Source organism: Phragmites australis, chromosome 2 (genome assembly GCF_958298935.1).
Source record: "Phragmites australis chromosome 2, lpPhrAust1.1, whole genome shotgun sequence".
NCBI lineage: Eukaryota > Viridiplantae > Streptophyta > Magnoliopsida > Poales > Poaceae > Phragmites > Phragmites australis.
This window is the reverse complement of record NC_084922.1, coordinates 35,099,512-35,118,118: the sequence shown is the minus strand read 5'-3', so window position 1 is coordinate 35,118,118 and position 18,607 is coordinate 35,099,512. Positions and strand designations below refer to the sequence as shown.

Sequence of the window (18,607 nt, the reverse complement as noted above, 5' to 3'; positions counted from 1 at the left end):
AAAGTTAGGATAGTGTCAAAGGTGTTGTATTATGGCCATATCAAATTTTTTAAAAGGTGTGAGCATGACATGTATGATCCATATGTAACTAATTTTTTAACATTAAAATATAATCAACATGTCTCTTGATTTATATATATTTAATTACCAAGAACACAACTATTTAGCGAATATTGTGATTTGAATCTTGATAATATAAAAAGGAACCCATTTAATGTAGCCAATCACAAGTTACCACCTCAGCATTTGCTGATGGTGCAACTAAGCTGAAACACGGGCGGCCAAATCGGCCGCCCAGAACTCACCCAGGCTGCCAGATTATTGTAGACGGGTACGGCCAAAAAAAATTCAGGCGAAGCCAAATTTTGACTTTGAATCTAACCCTAACCAAATCATCTAGTATGATCAAAATCTGGCTTAGCACTCTAGAGTCGTGAACCAAACCGGCCCTAAAGCACACAGATGAACTAGTTCTGCTGACTGCCAAGGGTATCTATCGACTCCCCGTACATGAATCATTCTTTGAATAGGAGTATAGGACTATGATCTACATACATGGTACAAAACTACAAACGAGCGATTGAAATGCTGTATAGCCTTTTATGTCTCTGGTCCAAGCTCGAACGCACTTACAAATGACTGTAAGCTTACAAACACAGCAAGTCACACAAGAACAGAACTATGCTGTACATGCAGAAGATCATATAGGAGGTCCATACTGCACTAGTTCTTGCACAATTGCGTTGCAGCAACATGTATAAGAAGCGAACAGATGCAAGCCATCAACCGGCAGGCAGCAGCGGCCAAAGCGGCATGCTGATGATGCACAGTTCTGTGCGGCTCACGGCTCACCTCAGTTTGTGCCCTTGGCGTCTCTCTTCGCCCTGATGAGCTTCAGGAGATTGGGCATCACCTTCCTCTTCCGCTTGATGGTGAACGACGGCGACCGCGGGTTCCGGATCCCCGCTGATGACGACACCGACGACCGTCGTGCCCTCGCACGCCTCATCGTCGCCGACACACGGCTCGACCGCCGCCGCGGGTACGCGCACTGCAGTCCGTCCCGCTCCGCCGCTGCGTTCAGGTCGTACAGCTCCTGCTCCAGCGCCTTCTGCTCGGCCGCCGCCCTCTCCAGCTCTGCCGCAACCTGCGCCTCTCTGGAGGCCATCTCCCTGGTCTGCCGCTCGATGGCCTCCACGCGCTCCGCCACCTCATTCTCGCCGGCCTTCAGCGCCTGCACCCACGCCTGCGCCGCGGCCACCTTCTTGTCGGCCACCACCCGAACCAGCGCCGCGCGCCCGCTCAAGTACTCGTACTCGAACCGCGAGATAGTTATTGTCCCCGATCCCTGCGAAGCCCTCACCTGTATTGTGCTCTCCACGGCGGCCTTCAGCTTATTCATCGCGGCGGCCTCCGACGCCTTCGCCGCCTCGAGCTCCTTCACCGACTTCCGAGTACGTGCGTCGGTCGCGGCGATCTCGGCATTGACGTTCTCGGTCTCTGCTCTCAGGCAGCGTTGCTCAAGCTCGGTCAGCTCCTCCTCCTTCCTAGCTGCCTCGGTCTCTGCTTGCAGCTGCTGCAGTGCCGACGTCAGATTGGATACGATCGCCTTGGACCGCTCGCCGGCCGCCTTGACGGCCTCCATCCGGGCCCTCGCCTTCAGCAGCTTGGCGTTCAGTTGCTGCACCTGCGCGTCCTCCTTCTTCTCCTGCGCCTTGAGCCGGTTGACCTCCTCGGCGACTCGCATAATCTCGGTGCGCGTGCTGTCCATTGACGTCATGAACTGGAAGCCCCCCGCCTTGATGCTCTCCAGCTCTTTCTTGGCCGCGTCCAGCTCGGCCTCCGCAGCCTGAAGCAACGCCTTGTCTTGCGCCTCTTCTTTCTTCCGCCTCGCCACAGCCTCCGTTGTTTCGTCGTTCTTGGTACTGTTCCTCTCCATGGCGCGCACCAGCTCCATCTCGGCCTGCAGGACCTCCACGTCGGCGTTCGTCACGGCGAGCTTCGCCTCCATCTCCCTCGTGCGACCCACGTCCTTCTGCAGCGCCTCGATCTTGGCCCTCGTGGCCTCCATGTCCCTGGCGTACCGCTCGGCCTCGGCGCGTCGCTGGGCGTCGATCTCGCGGCGCTCCCGCTCGGCCTCAATGCGCGCGAGCTCCACCAGGACGTGCTCCTCGTTCGCCTCGTCGACCCGCCGCTTCATCTCGTCGGTGGCGCGCAGGTTCGACTGGATCTTGATCGCTGACGCCACGATGTCGCTCTCGGCCTTGGCCTTGGCCTCCGCCGCGGACTTCACCTCCAGCCGCAGCTTGCGCAGCTCCTGCTTGGCACGGTCCAGCTCCTGCACCACCTCCGCGTACTCAGCAGCGTCGCCCTCCTCTTGCAAGTTCGACGCATCCGTGCCCTCCTTGCTTGCCCTGGTTGCCCACATTGTGTGGAGCTCTGATCTCTTGGACGTTGCTCTGGCCTTGGTCTGTTCGATTTCGCGCTCCAACTCCTTCGCCATGGCGCGCGCCCTTGACAGCTCGGACTCGGCGCCGGCTCTCTCCTTATCCACAGCCGCCTTGCGCTCGTTCAGCCTATCCATGCCGGATTTTGCTAGTTGCTTGATTTCCGATGAAAAATTCTGCGCACACCGAAGTGCGAGGTGATACTCAATTATGATTTTTTTTTTTGCAATTTCGGAATATGAATTATGAAACATAATGTTGTGTTGGAAAGATTGAAATAAAATTCAATAGAACAGTGCTTAATTAACTACTATTCACAAGAATCAACTGAAATGCCGAAATCTCTTTTGGATATGAAATACTACGGTCGACCAGTGCTTAGCAACTATTCACATGAATCAGCAAAGTTCAGAAATAAATCACCTCTTGTGCTAGAACATTCCTTGCTCTGTTCTTCTCCGGCTTCCTCCCACCGATGCTTTCGCCAAATATGCTCCTTGTAGCCCTCACCGAGCCACTTCTTCCTGGGACCTCATCCATGGCGGCCGGCCTCCAATCAGCGCCAGAGGATGCAACCTAATAAGAAGAAGAGTCCAAGAAACAAAAATGAAGTCCAAGATTAGAAGCCCCTGCAAATTTTAGTTTGTTTGGAAGAAGAGGAGGCAAAACGGAGCGGAGTTTTTTTCTTTTTTGTGTGTGTGTCGGTGAACAAGGACAAGTGCTGCTTGCTTGGCAGGGCAGAGCTAGAGGACCTCGCTACCACACAGCGTGCCTGATCCCATTCTATCCACGCTGTTCGTGTCACTGCCCTCCTGCTCGGGCAGTTTGTACTAGTTCCCTGAAGCCGATGGAAAATTTATCGCTTTCGTTTAAATTTAGTACTTGACGGCTGCCCATTGGGTAGTTCGATGCAAGCTTTGGTGGAAGTACTACAAATAGGGGCCTTCATGATCCTTTTTGAGCCACAGAATGTGCGAATGGTTGGTGTCGCATTTCGTCGATGAGGCAGCTGGAGTCTCGATTTGGACACGTGCGTCTTCAGTCCAGATAATTCGTAACAGTAGCTAGGGAAAGGTGGAGCATCATTTCACAATTTTTACCTACGACATATGACCAGGGAGTTGTTTTTTTCCCCTTCTTTTTTCCCGGCTAACATCGGACATGGTTTTGCTATTAGGAATTGTCATATCGGTAGGGTGACACTTTACAACAGTAGGTTGTTCATTTGCTGTGCTGAATCAGTTGTTGACATGTTCGTCCAACCAGTCCAAAAATACGTTGGTTCGTACTATTATTAAAATTGGTGCACACCAGCGCCGAGTATATACGCACATATTACATATGTACACCAAGTCATCTGGCCAAAAGACAGCTTTGAACACAAAAAAATCTGGACTTAAAACACTGGTGCTGCCTAGCTATTGGATCAGTACGGGATTCGTACACAGGCCTCAAATCTGGTGCGGTAATACTCGGGCCCGTGGCTGGATAGATGTGGGCTGTGTGGCTCGAACGCAACCGGGCAGCATGGTTCGGCCTACCCTAGCACGCAAAGCCCATTGTATTTCACCATGTGCTGCTATCTAGGCAGTCACTTTAACACGAAACTAGACTAGCCACCTGGCAGCTGAATCCCCATCATCTGCCTCCGTTTCCTCGGCACACGACAGCGCTGACGAAATCGCAGTACCTCCGTCGCTCCAACAAGCAGTGGCGTGAATGACAAGGAGCCAAGGAGAAATCACCACTCACAAATTCCAAGTTGGCCACTCAACCTATTACTATATACTAGCCAAACTAAGCAGTAGGCACGACTCGATCTAGGTTACGTTCTAGAGAACGTTACACGACGCTAGCTAGCTAGCATCTGCCATACCTCCAAGGCTCCAATGGCGGCGGCAGCAGAACAGCAAGGAGGAGGGGGCGAGCTTCAGCTGCTGGGCACGTGGTCGAGCCCATGGGTCATCCGGGTGAGAGTTTCGCTGGGGCTGAAGGGGCTCAGCTACGAGTACATCGAGCAGGACCTCGCCAGCAAGAGCGACCTCCTGCTCAGGTCCAACCCGGTGCACAAGAAGGTGCCCGTCCTCATCCACGACGGCCGGCCGGTGCTTGAGTCGATCGTCATCCTGCAGTACGTCGACGAGGTCTGGGCCGGGGCTCCGCTCCTCCCCTCCGACCCCTACGACCGCGCCACTGCACGGTTCTGGGCAGCATACATCAACGACACGGTATGATATTATTGCTGCACGAAATCCATTTTTTTTAGGGCACGCACGAAATCAATCTTCTTTGGGGTTTGCAACCTTGCGTTAGAATTAGTGTTTCCGTGCATAAAGTAACATGTGCCTGCAGTTTTTCCCGTCGTGGATGGCGCTGTTTAGGTCGACGACGGACGAGCAGAGAGCAGAAGCGTTCAAGAACGCCGTCCCTGTGGTGGAGACGTTGGAGCGAGCGTTCAGGGAGTGCTCAAAGGGGAAGGCCTTCTTCGGCGGCGACTCCGTCGGGCTCGTGGACGTCGCGCTCGGGAGCCACCTAGTGTGGATCAGGGTGGTGGACGACGTGGCAGGCACCAACCTTCTGGACGAGGCCAGGTTCCCGGGCTTGGCGGCGTGGGCGGAGCGGTTCTTGGCCGTGGACGCCGTCAAGGAGGTGATGCCGAACGCCGGGAAGGTTATGGAGCAGTACAAGGGGTTTCTGGCTAAATGGATTGCTTCTAGCTGAACACGCTGTTTGCCCACTCATCTGGGGTCTGTTTGGCAATTGGATATGTTGAGTTGGATCCGAATCCCCAGGGTATGGCTCTTAAACTATTTAGTACTTGTACTTTGAGATGTATTTGCTGCCAGCTGAGTTGTGATTTTGCCCAATAAGGACTGCGGGATGGTGAGATGTTGTTCGATGTGCCACCGTGATTTCCCCCAGAGGATTGTGCACCGTGAGTTGCAATGGAGAAAGTGAAATGCGATGTGGGCCTTGTACTATTGTTTTTTGCGTTTTCTTTGATTGCATGGAATATGTACACGCTCACACACCGCTATGTACGCATGGCACTCACAAGTCACAACCGCGAGTCCGCGAGTGCATATCATATCACACGCATATGAAATGTGGACATCAAAATATGAACTTTAGTGGGCGGAACCAATGTGCCAATGCACCGGTGTTTGTTTATGCATTGGAATAGGGGCAGTGTATCTTGGCCAGAGCACTTTTTCGTGGAGTCGGAGAAAATTCCAGTTTTATTCATTGGTAAAACGGTTACCAAAGCCTGACCCGTAAAGTTTATGGTGCCTGTTTTTTTTCTTCTGGACAGGTAGACTGCCTCTGTAAATTTTAATTCTACAACTACCGCACACAAGTTTTAGCCAAGGCTCGAGTGGACTTGGTTCATTGTCGGCTGCTACCTAGTACAGGCCCAAAACAGCTATCCGGACCGTCAGGCCCGCTCGAGTTGGTCGAGTCTAATTGTATCCGTGATAACTTCATAGGACCTGTTTGTTTGCTCGTATGTCCTCGTATAAGTTATACAGGTTGAGTTGAGATAGACTAGAGAAATATAGTAGGATCTGTTTGGTTAGCTGTATTTGCTCAGTCTGATTGAGAAGAGATTGTGTTCGATTGTCTGCATGAGTATATATTATATTACAAAGGAATTCATTTTTTTTATCAAATAACACAGGGTTAAAAATATTTTTATAAATTAGTATATCACTGGATAAAAATATTAGTGATTTTTTTTTTATGATTTTTGGAGAATTTTAATTAAATATTGACTTAGGTTTTTTTGGATCAACCTAATTAAAATGGGTTGTTAGTGAGCTCTAATTTGCTCACGAAAATATTTAGAATTTTTAGACCTCTAAATAAAATCGAAAGTTAAATAAAAAAAATTCGTATGCACAGTGTTTTTACATCTCCTCAGCCAGGCCCGACGGAAACGGCCGATTCCGGTGTTTCCCCGAGCCTGGCTGGGCGGATGCAACTGCATGAGCGGGTGCAGTCACGAGCGCCAACCAAACACGCACACACCTCTCCGCTCTGCATCCGTCAGTGCATACACACGCTCAGCAGAGCATCCAAACACACCCTTAGCTTCCATCCAACCAATGACTCCCCAGCGGCAGGGGGTATTCCTTCCCAGCGGCCCACCAAAAGAAATATTGTGGCCCACGCATGTTCCCGATGGTCCAACTCGGGACAACCACTCCCTACCACCATCCCAACTCCCCCTTCCTTAGGGTTAGAATTGACATGCTTGCTTATATTTCTCTAAGAATTAAATTCATAGTAGAAATAGTATATACACATACCAGTATGTTTAGTGATTAATGTGTATACTCGTTGTTGGGGGAATGGTATCACGTTAACCCTCTTGTTGACTCCGGCCACGTCAACCAACCCCAAAACTAGGTAGCAATGTTAACATCACAATAGAGATGTTTTCATTGTGCTATGCAGGAATAAGGCCAAGTACACATGGCGAAGGACAGGGATCTTGAAGGTGCAAGCGATGGTCCTAAAAGGTGAAGGCGATAGCTAAGCCTGGAAGGTGGCCGGATGTGAAGCGAGGCCGAAGCTCGGACGCCAGGTGAAAACCGAAGCCGAAGGGATGCGACAAAGAGACCATTGGCAAGAGAATGAAGGGCGGCTCCGAGAGGAGCATATGAGTCAAAGAGGATTTGGCGAAAAGACGACTAGAAGAAATACATTGTTAGGGCCAAAGGGAGGCCTGATGCGTGTTCCTTAAGACTTGTGTCAGTCACAACTAGGTTAGAGTTTTACAGATCTACATAGACTGTAATACCTAGGATTATTCTGGGGATACTTCTAGAATTAAAAGGAATATAGCCAACTGATGTGACATAAATGAACAATCAAGAACCACTAACTACTGGTCCGTTGTGTGAATATTGTTCTTTGTGTTATGATTAAGATTCCAACAATGGTGCTATGTAAGGTTAGACCTCCAATCTATCAGGTCACTTCTAATGCTAGTGTCTTAATCTATTAGGTCACTTCTAATGCTAGTGTCTTAGATATTAAATAGTTCTCCTCGAATGATAAAAGATGATGTGACAAGTGATTAAAGTAAGAGAAAAGAAGATAGTGTCTTCTATAAGACACTATCTAGACACCAAATCCAACATGAAGAAATAGCTAAGAAATATATTGGAGCTTGAGCACACAATCCAAGAGGTAAGACATAGGCAAAATAATGTATTTGGTGAATATAGTTTCTATAAATAATGTTTATATTTATTGATGGACCTTATTAATAGATACCAAGTATTACGAGAGTTTATATTTACACTAGTATCCGGATAATCCGGATAATATGGAAGACTACGATATTGTTTGTATTAGGAGTGACCTTAGGGCACAGTGTGCGTGCGCGTTAGGGGGCACGGTGTGTCCGCGTCCGACTTAAAAAATTAGCAACTAATTTCAACTCATCTAAAAAAACGCATGCCAATTTTAATGATTCATTCACCGGCCCACTCCATGATTTGCCTCCTTCCCTCAGCACACGACAGTGCTGACGAAAATAGTCACCTACTCTCCAATAAGCAACTCCCTCAGCAGACGACAGTGCTGACGAAAATAGTCACATACTCTCCATTAAGCAACGACGTGGAGCATCACCGGCTCACCGATCAACAATTCAAAGTTGTCTATTCAGCTCATTTGCTAGCTAGTCAAGAGTTAACCGTGTATATAAAATACACGCTCGTCCTCCCTTCAGTACAAATCGATCGGGACAACTCGCACAAGCTGACAAGTGACAAGCCTCGGGTAACACTGCAATGGCGACCGGAGGCGAGCTGCAGCTGCTGGGCTCGTGGTACAGCCCGTACGTGATCCGCGTCAAGGTGGCGTTGGCGATGAAGGGGCTTATCTACGAGTACATCGAGCAGGACCTGTTCAACAAGAGCGACCTCCTGCTGAGGTCCAGCCCGGTGCAGAAGAAGGTGCCCGTCCTCATCCACGGAGGCAGGGCGGTGTGCGAGTCGCTCGTCGTCGTGCAGTACGTCGACGAGGCCTGGGCGGGGACCGAACCTCCTCTCCTCCCGGCCGACGCCCACGACCGCGCCACGGCTCGCTTCTGGGCAGCCTACATCGACGACAAGGCATGAACGCGTTGGTGGTGTTGATACTAATCCTGCTTCTCTTGCACTTGATTGAATGATTCCGTCTAATGTGCCTTCAGTTTTTCCTGGCTTGGAGGGGATTGTTCTGGTCGACGACGGAGGAGAAGAAACCAGAGGCGTTCAAGAACGTCGTCCCTGTGGTGGAGACGTTGGAACAAGCGTTCAGGGAGTGTTCCAAGGGGAAGGCCTTCTTCGGCGGCGATGCCGTCGGGCTCGTGGACGTCGCGCTCGGGAGCTTCCTGGTGTGGATCAAGGTGGTGGACGAGGTGGGCAGCACCAACCTCCTGGACGAGGACAAGTTCCCCGGCCTGGCCGCGTGGGCGGAGCGGTTCTTGGCGGTGGACGCCGTCAAGGAGGCGATGCCGGACGCCGGGAAGCTCTTGGAGCACTACAAAGGGTTCCTGGCTAAATGGGCTGCACGGCCTGCACCTGCTCCTGGTGGTGGTTATGACTAATTATTGCTTTGTCCATGAGATTCTACTACGAGAGTCTCTGTTGAGACTTGAGAGGAGGTTCGTGTTGAATGACAGAGAGGTTTTTCTGAGATCTAACTGGTAGGTATTTACCATGTGTTAGCAGATAATTTTATTCAATAAGAATGAATATATGGTTGATTCTGTCAAGTGGAATAGCGAATATTTATTGGGGATTTCCTGCGAAAAGATTGAGCGTGTTATATGGATGTGTAAATCTATAGGAGTTTTCGAGATTGCATGGATAACAGGATCTTTGTAATAAGTACTTGCTCCGTTCATAAATAATAGATCTTTTAGGTTCGATTTTTAAAGTTAGATTTTAATTAAGATTTTTTTCAAAATATATCATTTATAGCACAAAATATATATAATGTAAAATAATTTTAAATTATGAATATAGTTATATAATTTTTTACACTAGTCATTCTTATAATTTGATCAAATATTAGTCAAAATATGTAAATTTTGATTTTTTTTTCAAAAGAAAATACACTTACTATTTCTAAACGGAGGGAGTAGTACAACTTGCATGCAAATTCTAAATTTTTTCATGTGTCAGCGCTGTCCTTAAGGGAATTTTGCAATAAACAGTTTGATAAAAATCCTATAAAATAAATTTGAGAATTTTATCAGATAAATGATAATATTTGTTATAAATATAGAGTTACTCTATCTGGTTATTGCAAAATAGTACTTATCCTATTATCACTTATCCTAGCTGGGACTAGGATAAGTGTTAATAGTACTATAGAGGTACTCTATCCGGTTATAAATATTTATTGCTTTGTTAAAGATCTGGTTAAATTTTTAAAATTTTGATTATTAATAGCTTCCAAAATATTTAGTTTAAAAATATAAAAACCACATGTGTAGATTTATCTTAAAAAATACTTTCATAATATTATATTTTATTAACTTTATAATAATAAAAAATAATGATTAAAATTGTACGTCGAATATCGTAAAATATTTATAACTGGAGAGAGTAATATATTTTATTAATTTATTGTAGTTGCTATTGGATAGTAAGACAATATTTATTCCTTACTATCCGGTTTTTTATCCCTATTATAATGAAAAGAAATTCTACAAGATCTTTAATCGAAATGTCCTTATGAGATTCTGATTCATACCATCCTTTCCTAATTTAAAGATCGATATATATAATTGAGAGGAAGAAAAATGACACGTAACATATAGAAGAGGAGATCATTTTATGAGACTAAGTTTTATATAATTTCTGCAAAGAAATGGTGGGTTCCTTCCTTAAGCTTAAGGTACCCTTGGTCCCTTTGACACTGACTAAAGCAAAGCGCCGGCCGGCCTAGTGCAACAACGTCGCCACCAGTGGCCGAGCAGCCTCGCAGGGGCCACACCCTATTTGATGCGCCCGTGAATTGAATACGTTGCACACTTGTGATCATCATCATCATCATCATCTTAAAAGTGACCACGTTTTGACCGGGTAATATCTTACAGCTGAGTCGCAGGAACCAGTGCCAACCAAATTATTCGGCACAACAACAAAGTACCCAGCCAAACTATTAAAATACTTCGACCAGTAATTTTTTTCCCGGAATATATCACTGCTATCATACGCGAGGAATGAGATTCTTCAAAGCGCGACTGCTTTGGGTATCTATCCAGTCGTCCAGTCTCACCTAACGAACTTTCGGCTCGTGAACAATAAGGACGAGACAGAACAGATTGCAGTACACATCAGCGTTGCGATCTGCGAAGTGGCTAATATTCCAATCAAATTTATTCTTTTTTCAGAGATAAAATAGGAAACCCACAGCAATAGACAGCAGAGCAGAGGGTTCCTCCCTCCCACGCCTCCAGTTCGGATCACCCGCACCGAAAGCGAAGCAACCCACGGGAAAGCAGCAGAGCATAGGGCAAGTTCATGGACGCCGCCACGGCAGCGGCGGGGCACAGGAAGAAGGAGGACGCGAAGAAGCGGCCGGGACGAGGAGGAGGAGGAGGGGACCCGCGCGGGCGCGGGCCCGGCGTGTCCTCGGCGGCGGAGTGTGCGGCGGAGTGCTGCGTGCTCTGCGCGTGCCTCCCCGTGGCCGTGCTCTGCTGCGTGGCGCGCGCGCCGCTCCGGGCCGCGAGGGGGTGCTGCTGCCGGTGGAGGAGGCGGCCGCGGCGGCGGCTCGCGCCGGGGGGCTCGTCGTCGTTCTCCGACGCGGAGGTCGGGGAGTTCTTGCAGGGCGGACGCAGGCGGGCAACGGGGCAGGAGGAGAATCAGCCCCCGGCGCGGTCGCGGTCGCCGCGGGGCGGGCGGACAGCCTTGCCGCCGGCGCCGGCGCGTCAACCGTCGCATCGGGATCGGAGGAGATAGCGCCAAAGCAGGATATGCTGTTTCGATCTGTTCGGCCTCTCCCCTCATCCTAATTCGCTCAATCTCCTCTCTGTTGAGCTCATCGATTATTAGAACGTGATTTTTGGCGAAGCAGCCGCAACCCAATGATTGTATCACATCGATCTTACAAGGCCAGGTGCCCAAGTGCAGATTCCTTTGCCCTATTTTTTTTCTCTGTACATGTTCCCGATCCTTCGAAGAGCTGCTGCATTATCACCTGCGCCTCCCGTCATTCTCCAAAAAGAAAAAACGCAGGATTTTTTTCTCTCTCCCTTTGACGGGCTAAATAACTGTTCACAAGTGGAGCAGTGAACTATCTCCGTGACCGGTCAAACATACTCCTCGGGCCATAAATATATGTGTTTTGAAAAAAGTTTTAAAATTTTGACCAACAATAGCTTTAAAAATATTTAATTTAAAAACATTAAAATTATGTGATTTATCTTTATTTTTTTATAATATTAAAAATTCAATAGATTTTATAAATACATTCTAATAAAAAATAGTGACCAAACTATAATTAGAGACTATGTTTTATCAAGATCACATGTATTTATAATTGGAGTGAGCAAGTACGTGCATTCGTTATAAATTCGGTGAACTGCGGATATTAAATGAAGGGAAGTCAGGCAGGACGACGAAGAGTAACTTAATTTTCTATCGCGGCCCTCACCTGAACGATCATGAGAATTGGGAAAAGGGTCAACAGCCTGCCGAAAGATGCCCCCAGCATCCACTGATTGTTGTTTCACTTGCCGTGAGAAGAGGCTCGCATGACACAACCTGACAGCGGAGACATGCACGTCGAAGCTTTTTCTAAACGAGGGGAGCTCAGCTCGGCTGCTCGTGTTCACATGAGGTGTGAGAGGAGGCCGCGGCACGGCACGGCACGCGCGCGCCGTCCTAATCGAAAGGCGATCGCTGCCGGCTCGGGTTACGTATCGTGCGTGGCCCGATGACGCGGCCCGGTGGGCAGCCGTCCGCGTGCCATCCATGCAAGATTCGTTCGGGCAGGCGAGGAGCCGAGGAAGACCGGCCGCGGAGGGCATGCCTTCTCCACACCGTCGGATAAGTGGCAAAGGGCGGGCTACGCCTCTGCCGCTACATGACTGTTGCGCGCAGGCGCGGCCGGGGAGGGCATCTACTCGTCTAGCAGCCACTGATTGTGGCGATCGGTATCACAGCTGCTTCTGTGTCGTTGAAGTGTCTCATGAGAAATCATGAACTGGTTCGGTTGGAGAAAATGGAGCTTATCCATCAGAAGGATAACAAATTCGGTGGGCCATCCACGGTAAACGTTTTTTTAATAAGAGTGGTCCATCATACATCATACAGAATCAAGCTGCTTTACAGAACATACACCTGGAATTGCGTACGTAAGATGTTTACAACAAAATATCTTACTGTGTCAGCGAAAACTGAAGAACATCTCACAAGGTGAATAAAACTGAACCCAACTTTTCTGAGCTGCAAGACGCACGTATGGTTCATGATAAATAGCACGTGAAATAAATCAGAAACAAAACTTGACAGTGTCATAAGGAATACAGGAGCATATGACACCTCCCAATGGTCTATAGTACATGTGGTTAAAAGAACTGAGAAATCAAACGCATCAGATTGCACTATGATCTGAACACCTACAGCAATAAACAACTCTGGCTGACCTTTAGACCTTACAGATTAAAACATTGATTTCTAAAATTGTACAATTGAAGTCACAGGAAATATGGGACAGAAGTCCTTGGGCCCCGCATCTGGTTGTTCTCCTCTGTCTCTGTGAAGAATTTAACATCTCTTTCCTGGCAATAGAGCAAAGTATAGCATAGATCAGCATCAGCTATAGCTCATAAAACACTATATGGTGCAACTTAAGAAGCACAGTGGAATAAAACATATCAGCCCCTTCACAGCCCTGAAATAAGATACAGGCACATATGATGATGCAAAGTTCGGATGTGATCAGATACGACTGCACAAAAAGAATCAGAGGTCTTCCGATACTTATTGATAAACTGAAGTGACTTTGCTTTTACATGGCAAATTCTACCCCCTTCCTCAGGCAAAGACACAACAGACACATGCTGAGTAGTTGCTGATGAACTACTAAACCCCAAAGGGTTTACTCGACTCCTCAAAAAGTACGGTCGATGCGGTTAGACAAATATTCGTTTATTTCCTTTGAAGGTCTAACTCAAGCCCTCTCCCGATTAGTATTTAGTACACATTAGCTTCATTCCTTGTTACAGGTCCAACCAATGTCACTAGCAAGTATAGAAAAAGTCGAATGCACTCTAGGTGTTTTAAGGAGTGAAGGGTAGCTAATGGCGAACACGTCTAGTCATACCATAACATTAAATTTTATCACTACTCCACTAAAGTAAAGGTCTAAGAATATTGGCCAGAAACACTGGTCGCGTAGTATAGCTTTCCATTGCTTATCGCATAAGCTATTCATGCCCTTTAAACAACAATTATCTCTGTTCACGTACTTCTTGCATATATGAACAATAAAACCTACAGTCACCAGATTAGTATGAATGACTCAAAAAAGTATCATGTATGCCAAAGACTTCAAGTAAAGAACTAACATACCATCTTCTCATCGAAGCTTAATATAGAAGCAACATTGCCACATCTGTAGCAATAATTAGGTGCAGACCACACCTGGAAAAAAAAGAAGAAACTAACATGAGCATCATCATTAACATGGTCAAACTGAAAATGAAAACGACTAAAATAACAAAACGCTATGAGTATCTGTAGTGATCAGTCTATATGTGAAACTCACAGTTACAAGGCCCTTCTCCTGGAACATGTACTTTAGACCTTCCTGGACCAACTGATGAGCCCGGCAAACTAGCTCAATACCGTTAATATGGTTGAACTGCATAGAACAAAATAGCATTCATTAAGCAATGAAAAGGCCATCCAGAATTGAATAAAAGATATTGTATGCACCTCTGCTGTCACTCGTGATCCGAAAAGCCAACCTGCTCCACGGGGACTAACAGCCCATGTCTCTATCTCTTCAGGATCACTCCACATCAGATCACAGAAAGGACCTTCATGGGGGATTTCACAATTGCGATCAATTGTTCGTATCTAGCGACAAAAAAAGATAATCATATACTTAATTCCATTGAAACATCTATTCCTATGAGAAATCGATCACAGAATCATGCTTCCTACTATTCCTAAAATTATGGGCCAGCAGTGCTAAGCACCTATTACTCCATTAGTACATTGATATCAACCAATATGTTACTCAAGAAAATCATATCGCAAACATAGTTATTATGGTAGTGTGGTGAGGTGTGGCGACCTGCCACCTTCACACCTTTATATCGCTTATGGCGCGCAGCGTGGCGACGCCATATAGGCTAAAGAAACACCAAAAGAGCAGCAAGGAAGAGGAAAGAAAAAGGAAAAGGAAAAAAGAGAAGGGAGAGGGGTTGGCCCAGCCCACCAGCCCACTCCACTTACCCTAGAATAGGATTCTCATCCTCTCCACGAGAGGACCTCCACCAGCCGCCTTTCTCTCTCTCCCTCCCCCCCCCCCCTCCCTCAGGCCACCTCCACGGCTCCACCAGCCGTGCCTCTCTCCTTTCCTCCCTCCCTTAGGACACCTCCACCAGCCGCCTCTCCTTCCTTCCCTTGCCCCCACTTCTCCCTCTCATTCCCCATCTCTCTGTCGCACAGCTTCAGCGACGGCGGCGCGGAAGGGGATCAATGGGAATGAAGTCGGAGGGCGACGGGGCAGCTTCGGCGATGGCAGATCCAGGTTACCCAACTCTAGATCTGCCTGATTTGCTCCCTGGTGGCCCTCCACTGGGCGGCGGATGGGGAGCCGTGGCGTCGGCGTGGCGAACCTTGAGTTTCCGCCAGACGGATATAGCGAGGCTATGGCGACGCCTTAACTACGATCGTAGATATGTACAAACTAGCATGGTGCCTGCGGGATGCTTTAATGATGTTCACTCGCCTATCAACACTAGTAAACTACTTATAGTTTATACAGAGTGCCATAGAAAGGTTGCTTTCAGTGAACGGATATCTTTTAAAAACATAATACAGTTTTACAGATCTCTACCATTTCACTAAAAGATGTCTAATCAAAGTGCCCGTAAAGTATTTAGGATAGTGGGTTAATATTCTAAGTGGCAATCGCATTGGTGGCAGTAGAATAATCGGCTAGAAGGCCAGTCGCCTGGTGGTGTAATAAGCAGTTGCAATAGTCATCCTGCTCAGAGGAAGAAAAAAACAAAAAGGTGTGTTCCGCACTCATGAGGGACTGCCAGTGCGATACTGGAAAAAGGGTGGGGATGAAATCAAGTCGGCATGACCCTTATGGGCTAGGCCAACACGTGCTAGAGACATGGGAAGCAAGGCTGTAAGGAAGTCTGAATGAATATACACTGGTACGAATTTAAGATATATCCATAGCTAACAGCAGAATGTTCTGTCAACGTAATTTTCTAACAGTTGTGAATCTTAAGAGTCCGCATCAGATCATTTCATTGTTTTCTAGACCAGGTGCGATATGTATATTTTTTTTTCTGTATTCACTACGTATAGCAAACCTACAAGACGAATCCCGTACAAGGGGAAGGATCACATTTAAGCAAGTATTCATGAACATATATGTTGACTGATGGTTAAAAAGGAAGTTATGGAAAAAAGTTCAACTAACCTGGTCAACAGTGCGTACATCAGGAGAAAGACCACCATGAACACAGAGGACCTGAATTTACAGCATGTGATTTAACATTTAAGTATGATTTGGCACAAATAACATGAACTGACAACCTGCAAATTCTAAATACAGGAACTTACTTGGCCATTAATGATAGCTGAAAGTGTAAGGTAATCAAAAACATCAGTGCAGTACCGCCATGCATTTGCATTTCCATACTTCCTCTGACACTCATCATAGAAACCATACACCTAAAGATAAGTCACAGAATATTAGTATGCCTGCCTGACAAGCACTAAGTCAGCATGCCATGTGTACTCATCTATTTGTGGTAGACTCGAATACAAGTATATAATGTAGATAAAAAATATGGCCAATGTCATATAGTTCAACATGGAAATGACTAAACAAAACCTAAGCATGAGAACACAGTTTACTATCAGATATTGTTATTCGTGAACCATAAGACTTTAAAATTCATGTATGTGTGACTTGTATTCGTACATTTGCATTTTTGATGTGCACTCACTAAAAGAGGAGCAGGCAGGAGAGATAAAGAGAGACGGGTCAATAGTCGAAAGTGGAACATTCAAATCATGAGAACATAGATTGGAGTACAAGACACTTAGTTGCAGCATACGATTCTTGAATCACAAAATATCAACTCTATAACACTATCAACTTTCTCAGTTTCTCCAAACCAGGACATACCTGTGTTAACTGCCTACTTTCATGATTTCCACGCAGAAGAGTTATGTGGGCAGGATACCTAATGCCAGTCAAAAAATTCAGTGACAAGAATTAGCCATACATTGTGACGCTTCAGGGAAATCGAAACAACAAAGACGATGAGAGTTAAAACTACTTCATAAGAGTGCTAGTTTATTGTAAAAAAATGGTGACATGGGACCCTTTTTTTACATTAGAAGTTCAAGTTACTTGTAAATATGAAGGAACTTTGGTTTCAAATTTCAGCCAGCAAAACACACTCATCACTCAGAAACCACGTTTTTTTAGACCAAAGCTACCATGTATGTTGGCACACAATATACAAAACATGGTTAATATGTGCGGTGCCTTATCATCCTGAACTATTCAACTCAACTCCAGGATATTATTTCTATTTCTCAGAACTATACACATACTATTTAACTGCATGATTGACTAGAAGCTAGAGCAGCCCCATAGACTGCTCAAGAATCCAAGAAAGATAATGCAAGAAGGCAGTTCCGAAAGAGCAACAGGAACAGACATATAATCAAGGAGCAGTCAATCACTACATCTTTATCATTCAATAGCTTATTCTGTCTAAGTAAGGACTAATGCTACTCTGGTCATTAACGAAACATCATAGTGTATCTTTCCTAAAACAATGAGGTTCTATTATACAAACAAAACTAATCATGTATCTTTCCTAAAATAACGAGGTTCTGTTATACCAACAAAGCCAAGTAGTGAAGCAGGTACAGCAGAAGCTAGGCACCAGAAAGTTTGAACTTTGCACCTATCGAGCAAACAATCCACTATCCCAAGCAGAAAGCTAACTAAATACCTCGCTTTTAGTAGCAGAAGAATGGTGAAAACCTCCAGGCTGTTGAAGCCACGGTCCACAAAATCACCCTGCAAGTCAACCACAGCTCGATTGAGCAAAACATCATCATCCAAAACCATCTCAACAACCACATCTCACAGGAAAAAAAAAGAAAAGGCTCCACAATCCGCACCATGAAAATATAATTCGTCTCGGGGACGTGCCCCCCGGTGGCAAAGAGCTTCATCAGGTCATGAAACTGCCCATGGATGTCTCCGCACACCGTCACGGGACTGTTCACCGGCTGCACGTTGGACTCCTCGATGAGGATCTCCTTAACCTGGACGACCATTGAAACCAACCGCAGTTACACACAGACATACATCCTGACATCCACCACCAATACACGCTTCACACCAATCCCACAGCAAAGGCCGCCATTTTGCCCCCATCTACCACCAACCACCACGAACCCTAACACCCTGGCGTGCACGCGCGCGCGTGCCGCCGCTCGGGAAAGCAACGAGGCGAGCAAAACCCTAGCGGCGGAACGAGCGAGTCAGGGGGCAGGAAGCTCACGTATTCGCAGAGGGACTGGAGCTCGTGCTCGGCGAGGTGCTGGCCCTCCTTGACCTTGGAGATCCACAGATCCAAATCCATCGAGAGCGCGCGGGATGGCGGGGCGAATCGGGGTTGGAGGCGCCGGGGGACTCGGTCGCTCGGGTGACGGAGGGAGGAGACCCTCTCTCGGTTTCTGGCGCCTCCTCGATCGCGGCGGCGAGAGGGCGGGGGGGGGGGGGAGGATTGAGGAGAGAGGGGAAAATCGAGAACGCCTTGGCTGGCTCGCTCACAGCCTCGTGCTTGCGACGGCACGAGACGACGGGATGCAATTGGATGGGACAGGCTTGGAGCCTCGGATTGGTGCAGCCGTTGCTTCTTTGGA

The 18,607-nt window shown here is 47.1% G+C and overlaps 4 protein-coding genes across 4 annotated transcripts; 2 read left to right on the top strand and 2 right to left on the bottom strand.

Moving 5' to 3' along the window:
- Nucleotides 1-567: 567 nt before the first annotated feature.
- On the bottom strand, nucleotides 568-3,346 carry LOC133908527 (protein PLASTID MOVEMENT IMPAIRED 2-like). The gene is made up of 2 exons (XM_062350595.1): nucleotides 2,871-3,346; nucleotides 568-2,623 (listed from the first exon to the last, which is right to left on the bottom strand). The coding sequence occupies exons 1-2, from the start codon at nucleotides 2,985-2,987 to the stop codon at nucleotides 854-856; spliced, it is 1,887 nt and encodes a 628-aa protein (XP_062206579.1). The 5' UTR covers nucleotides 2,988-3,346; the 3' UTR covers nucleotides 568-853.
- Nucleotides 3,347-4,217: 871 nt separating this feature from the next.
- Nucleotides 4,218-9,208, top strand: LOC133906065 (uncharacterized). Its single transcript, XM_062347851.1, has 4 exons — nucleotides 4,218-4,675; nucleotides 4,800-5,163; nucleotides 8,229-8,575; nucleotides 8,656-9,208. Exons 1-4 carry the CDS (start codon nucleotides 4,337-4,339, stop codon nucleotides 9,049-9,051), a joined length of 1,446 nt encoding a protein of 481 aa, XP_062203835.1. The 5' UTR covers nucleotides 4,218-4,336; the 3' UTR covers nucleotides 9,052-9,208.
- A 1,452-nt stretch (nucleotides 9,209-10,660) lies between these two features.
- LOC133908526 (uncharacterized) lies at nucleotides 10,661-11,655 on the top strand. Its single transcript, XM_062350594.1, has one exon. The coding sequence runs from the start codon at nucleotides 10,979-10,981 to the stop codon at nucleotides 11,414-11,416; it is 438 nt and encodes a 145-aa protein (XP_062206578.1). The 5' UTR covers nucleotides 10,661-10,978; the 3' UTR covers nucleotides 11,417-11,655.
- Nucleotides 11,656-12,923: 1,268 nt separating this feature from the next.
- LOC133908525 (phytochrome-associated serine/threonine-protein phosphatase) lies at nucleotides 12,924-18,607 on the bottom strand. Its single transcript, XM_062350593.1, has 10 exons — nucleotides 18,244-18,607; nucleotides 17,858-18,004; nucleotides 17,686-17,753; nucleotides 16,845-16,902; nucleotides 16,274-16,384; nucleotides 16,131-16,181; nucleotides 14,399-14,542; nucleotides 14,229-14,324; nucleotides 14,033-14,104; nucleotides 12,924-13,239 (listed from the first exon to the last, which is right to left on the bottom strand). The coding sequence occupies exons 1-10, from the start codon at nucleotides 18,322-18,324 to the stop codon at nucleotides 13,156-13,158; spliced, it is 912 nt and encodes a 303-aa protein (XP_062206577.1). The 5' UTR covers nucleotides 18,325-18,607; the 3' UTR covers nucleotides 12,924-13,155.

Excerpts from the sequence above, each read along its gene's own strand:
- LOC133908527 (XM_062350595.1), bottom strand. The coding sequence starts at position 2,987 with ATGGATGAGGTCCCAGGAAGAAGTGGCTCGGTGAGGGCTACAAGGAGC. Across the intron at positions 2,624-2,870 it reads GGAATGTTCTAGCACAAGAG|AATTTTTCATCGGAAATCAA; the intron begins GTGATTTATTTC and ends CGGTGTGCGCAG.
- LOC133906065 (XM_062347851.1), top strand. The coding sequence starts at position 4,337 with ATGGCGGCGGCAGCAGAACAGCAAGGAGGAGGGGGCGAGCTTCAGCTG. Across the intron at positions 5,164-8,228 it reads GGCTAAATGGATTGCTTCTA|GACAAGCCTCGGGTAACACT; the intron begins GCTGAACACGCT and ends AAGCTGACAAGT. Across the intron at positions 8,576-8,655 it reads CAGCCTACATCGACGACAAG|TTTTTCCTGGCTTGGAGGGG; the intron begins GCATGAACGCGT and ends ATGTGCCTTCAG.
- LOC133908526 (XM_062350594.1), top strand. The coding sequence starts at position 10,979 with ATGGACGCCGCCACGGCAGCGGCGGGGCACAGGAAGAAGGAGGACGCG.
- LOC133908525 (XM_062350593.1), bottom strand. The coding sequence starts at position 18,324 with ATGGATTTGGATCTGTGGATCTCCAAGGTCAAGGAGGGCCAGCACCTC. Across the intron at positions 16,903-17,685 it reads CTTCTGCTACTAAAAGCGAG|GTATCCTGCCCACATAACTC; the intron begins GTATTTAGTTAG and ends GACTGGCATTAG. Across the intron at positions 16,182-16,273 it reads CAGCTATCATTAATGGCCAA|GTCCTCTGTGTTCATGGTGG; the intron begins GTAAGTTCCTGT and ends CTGTAAATTCAG.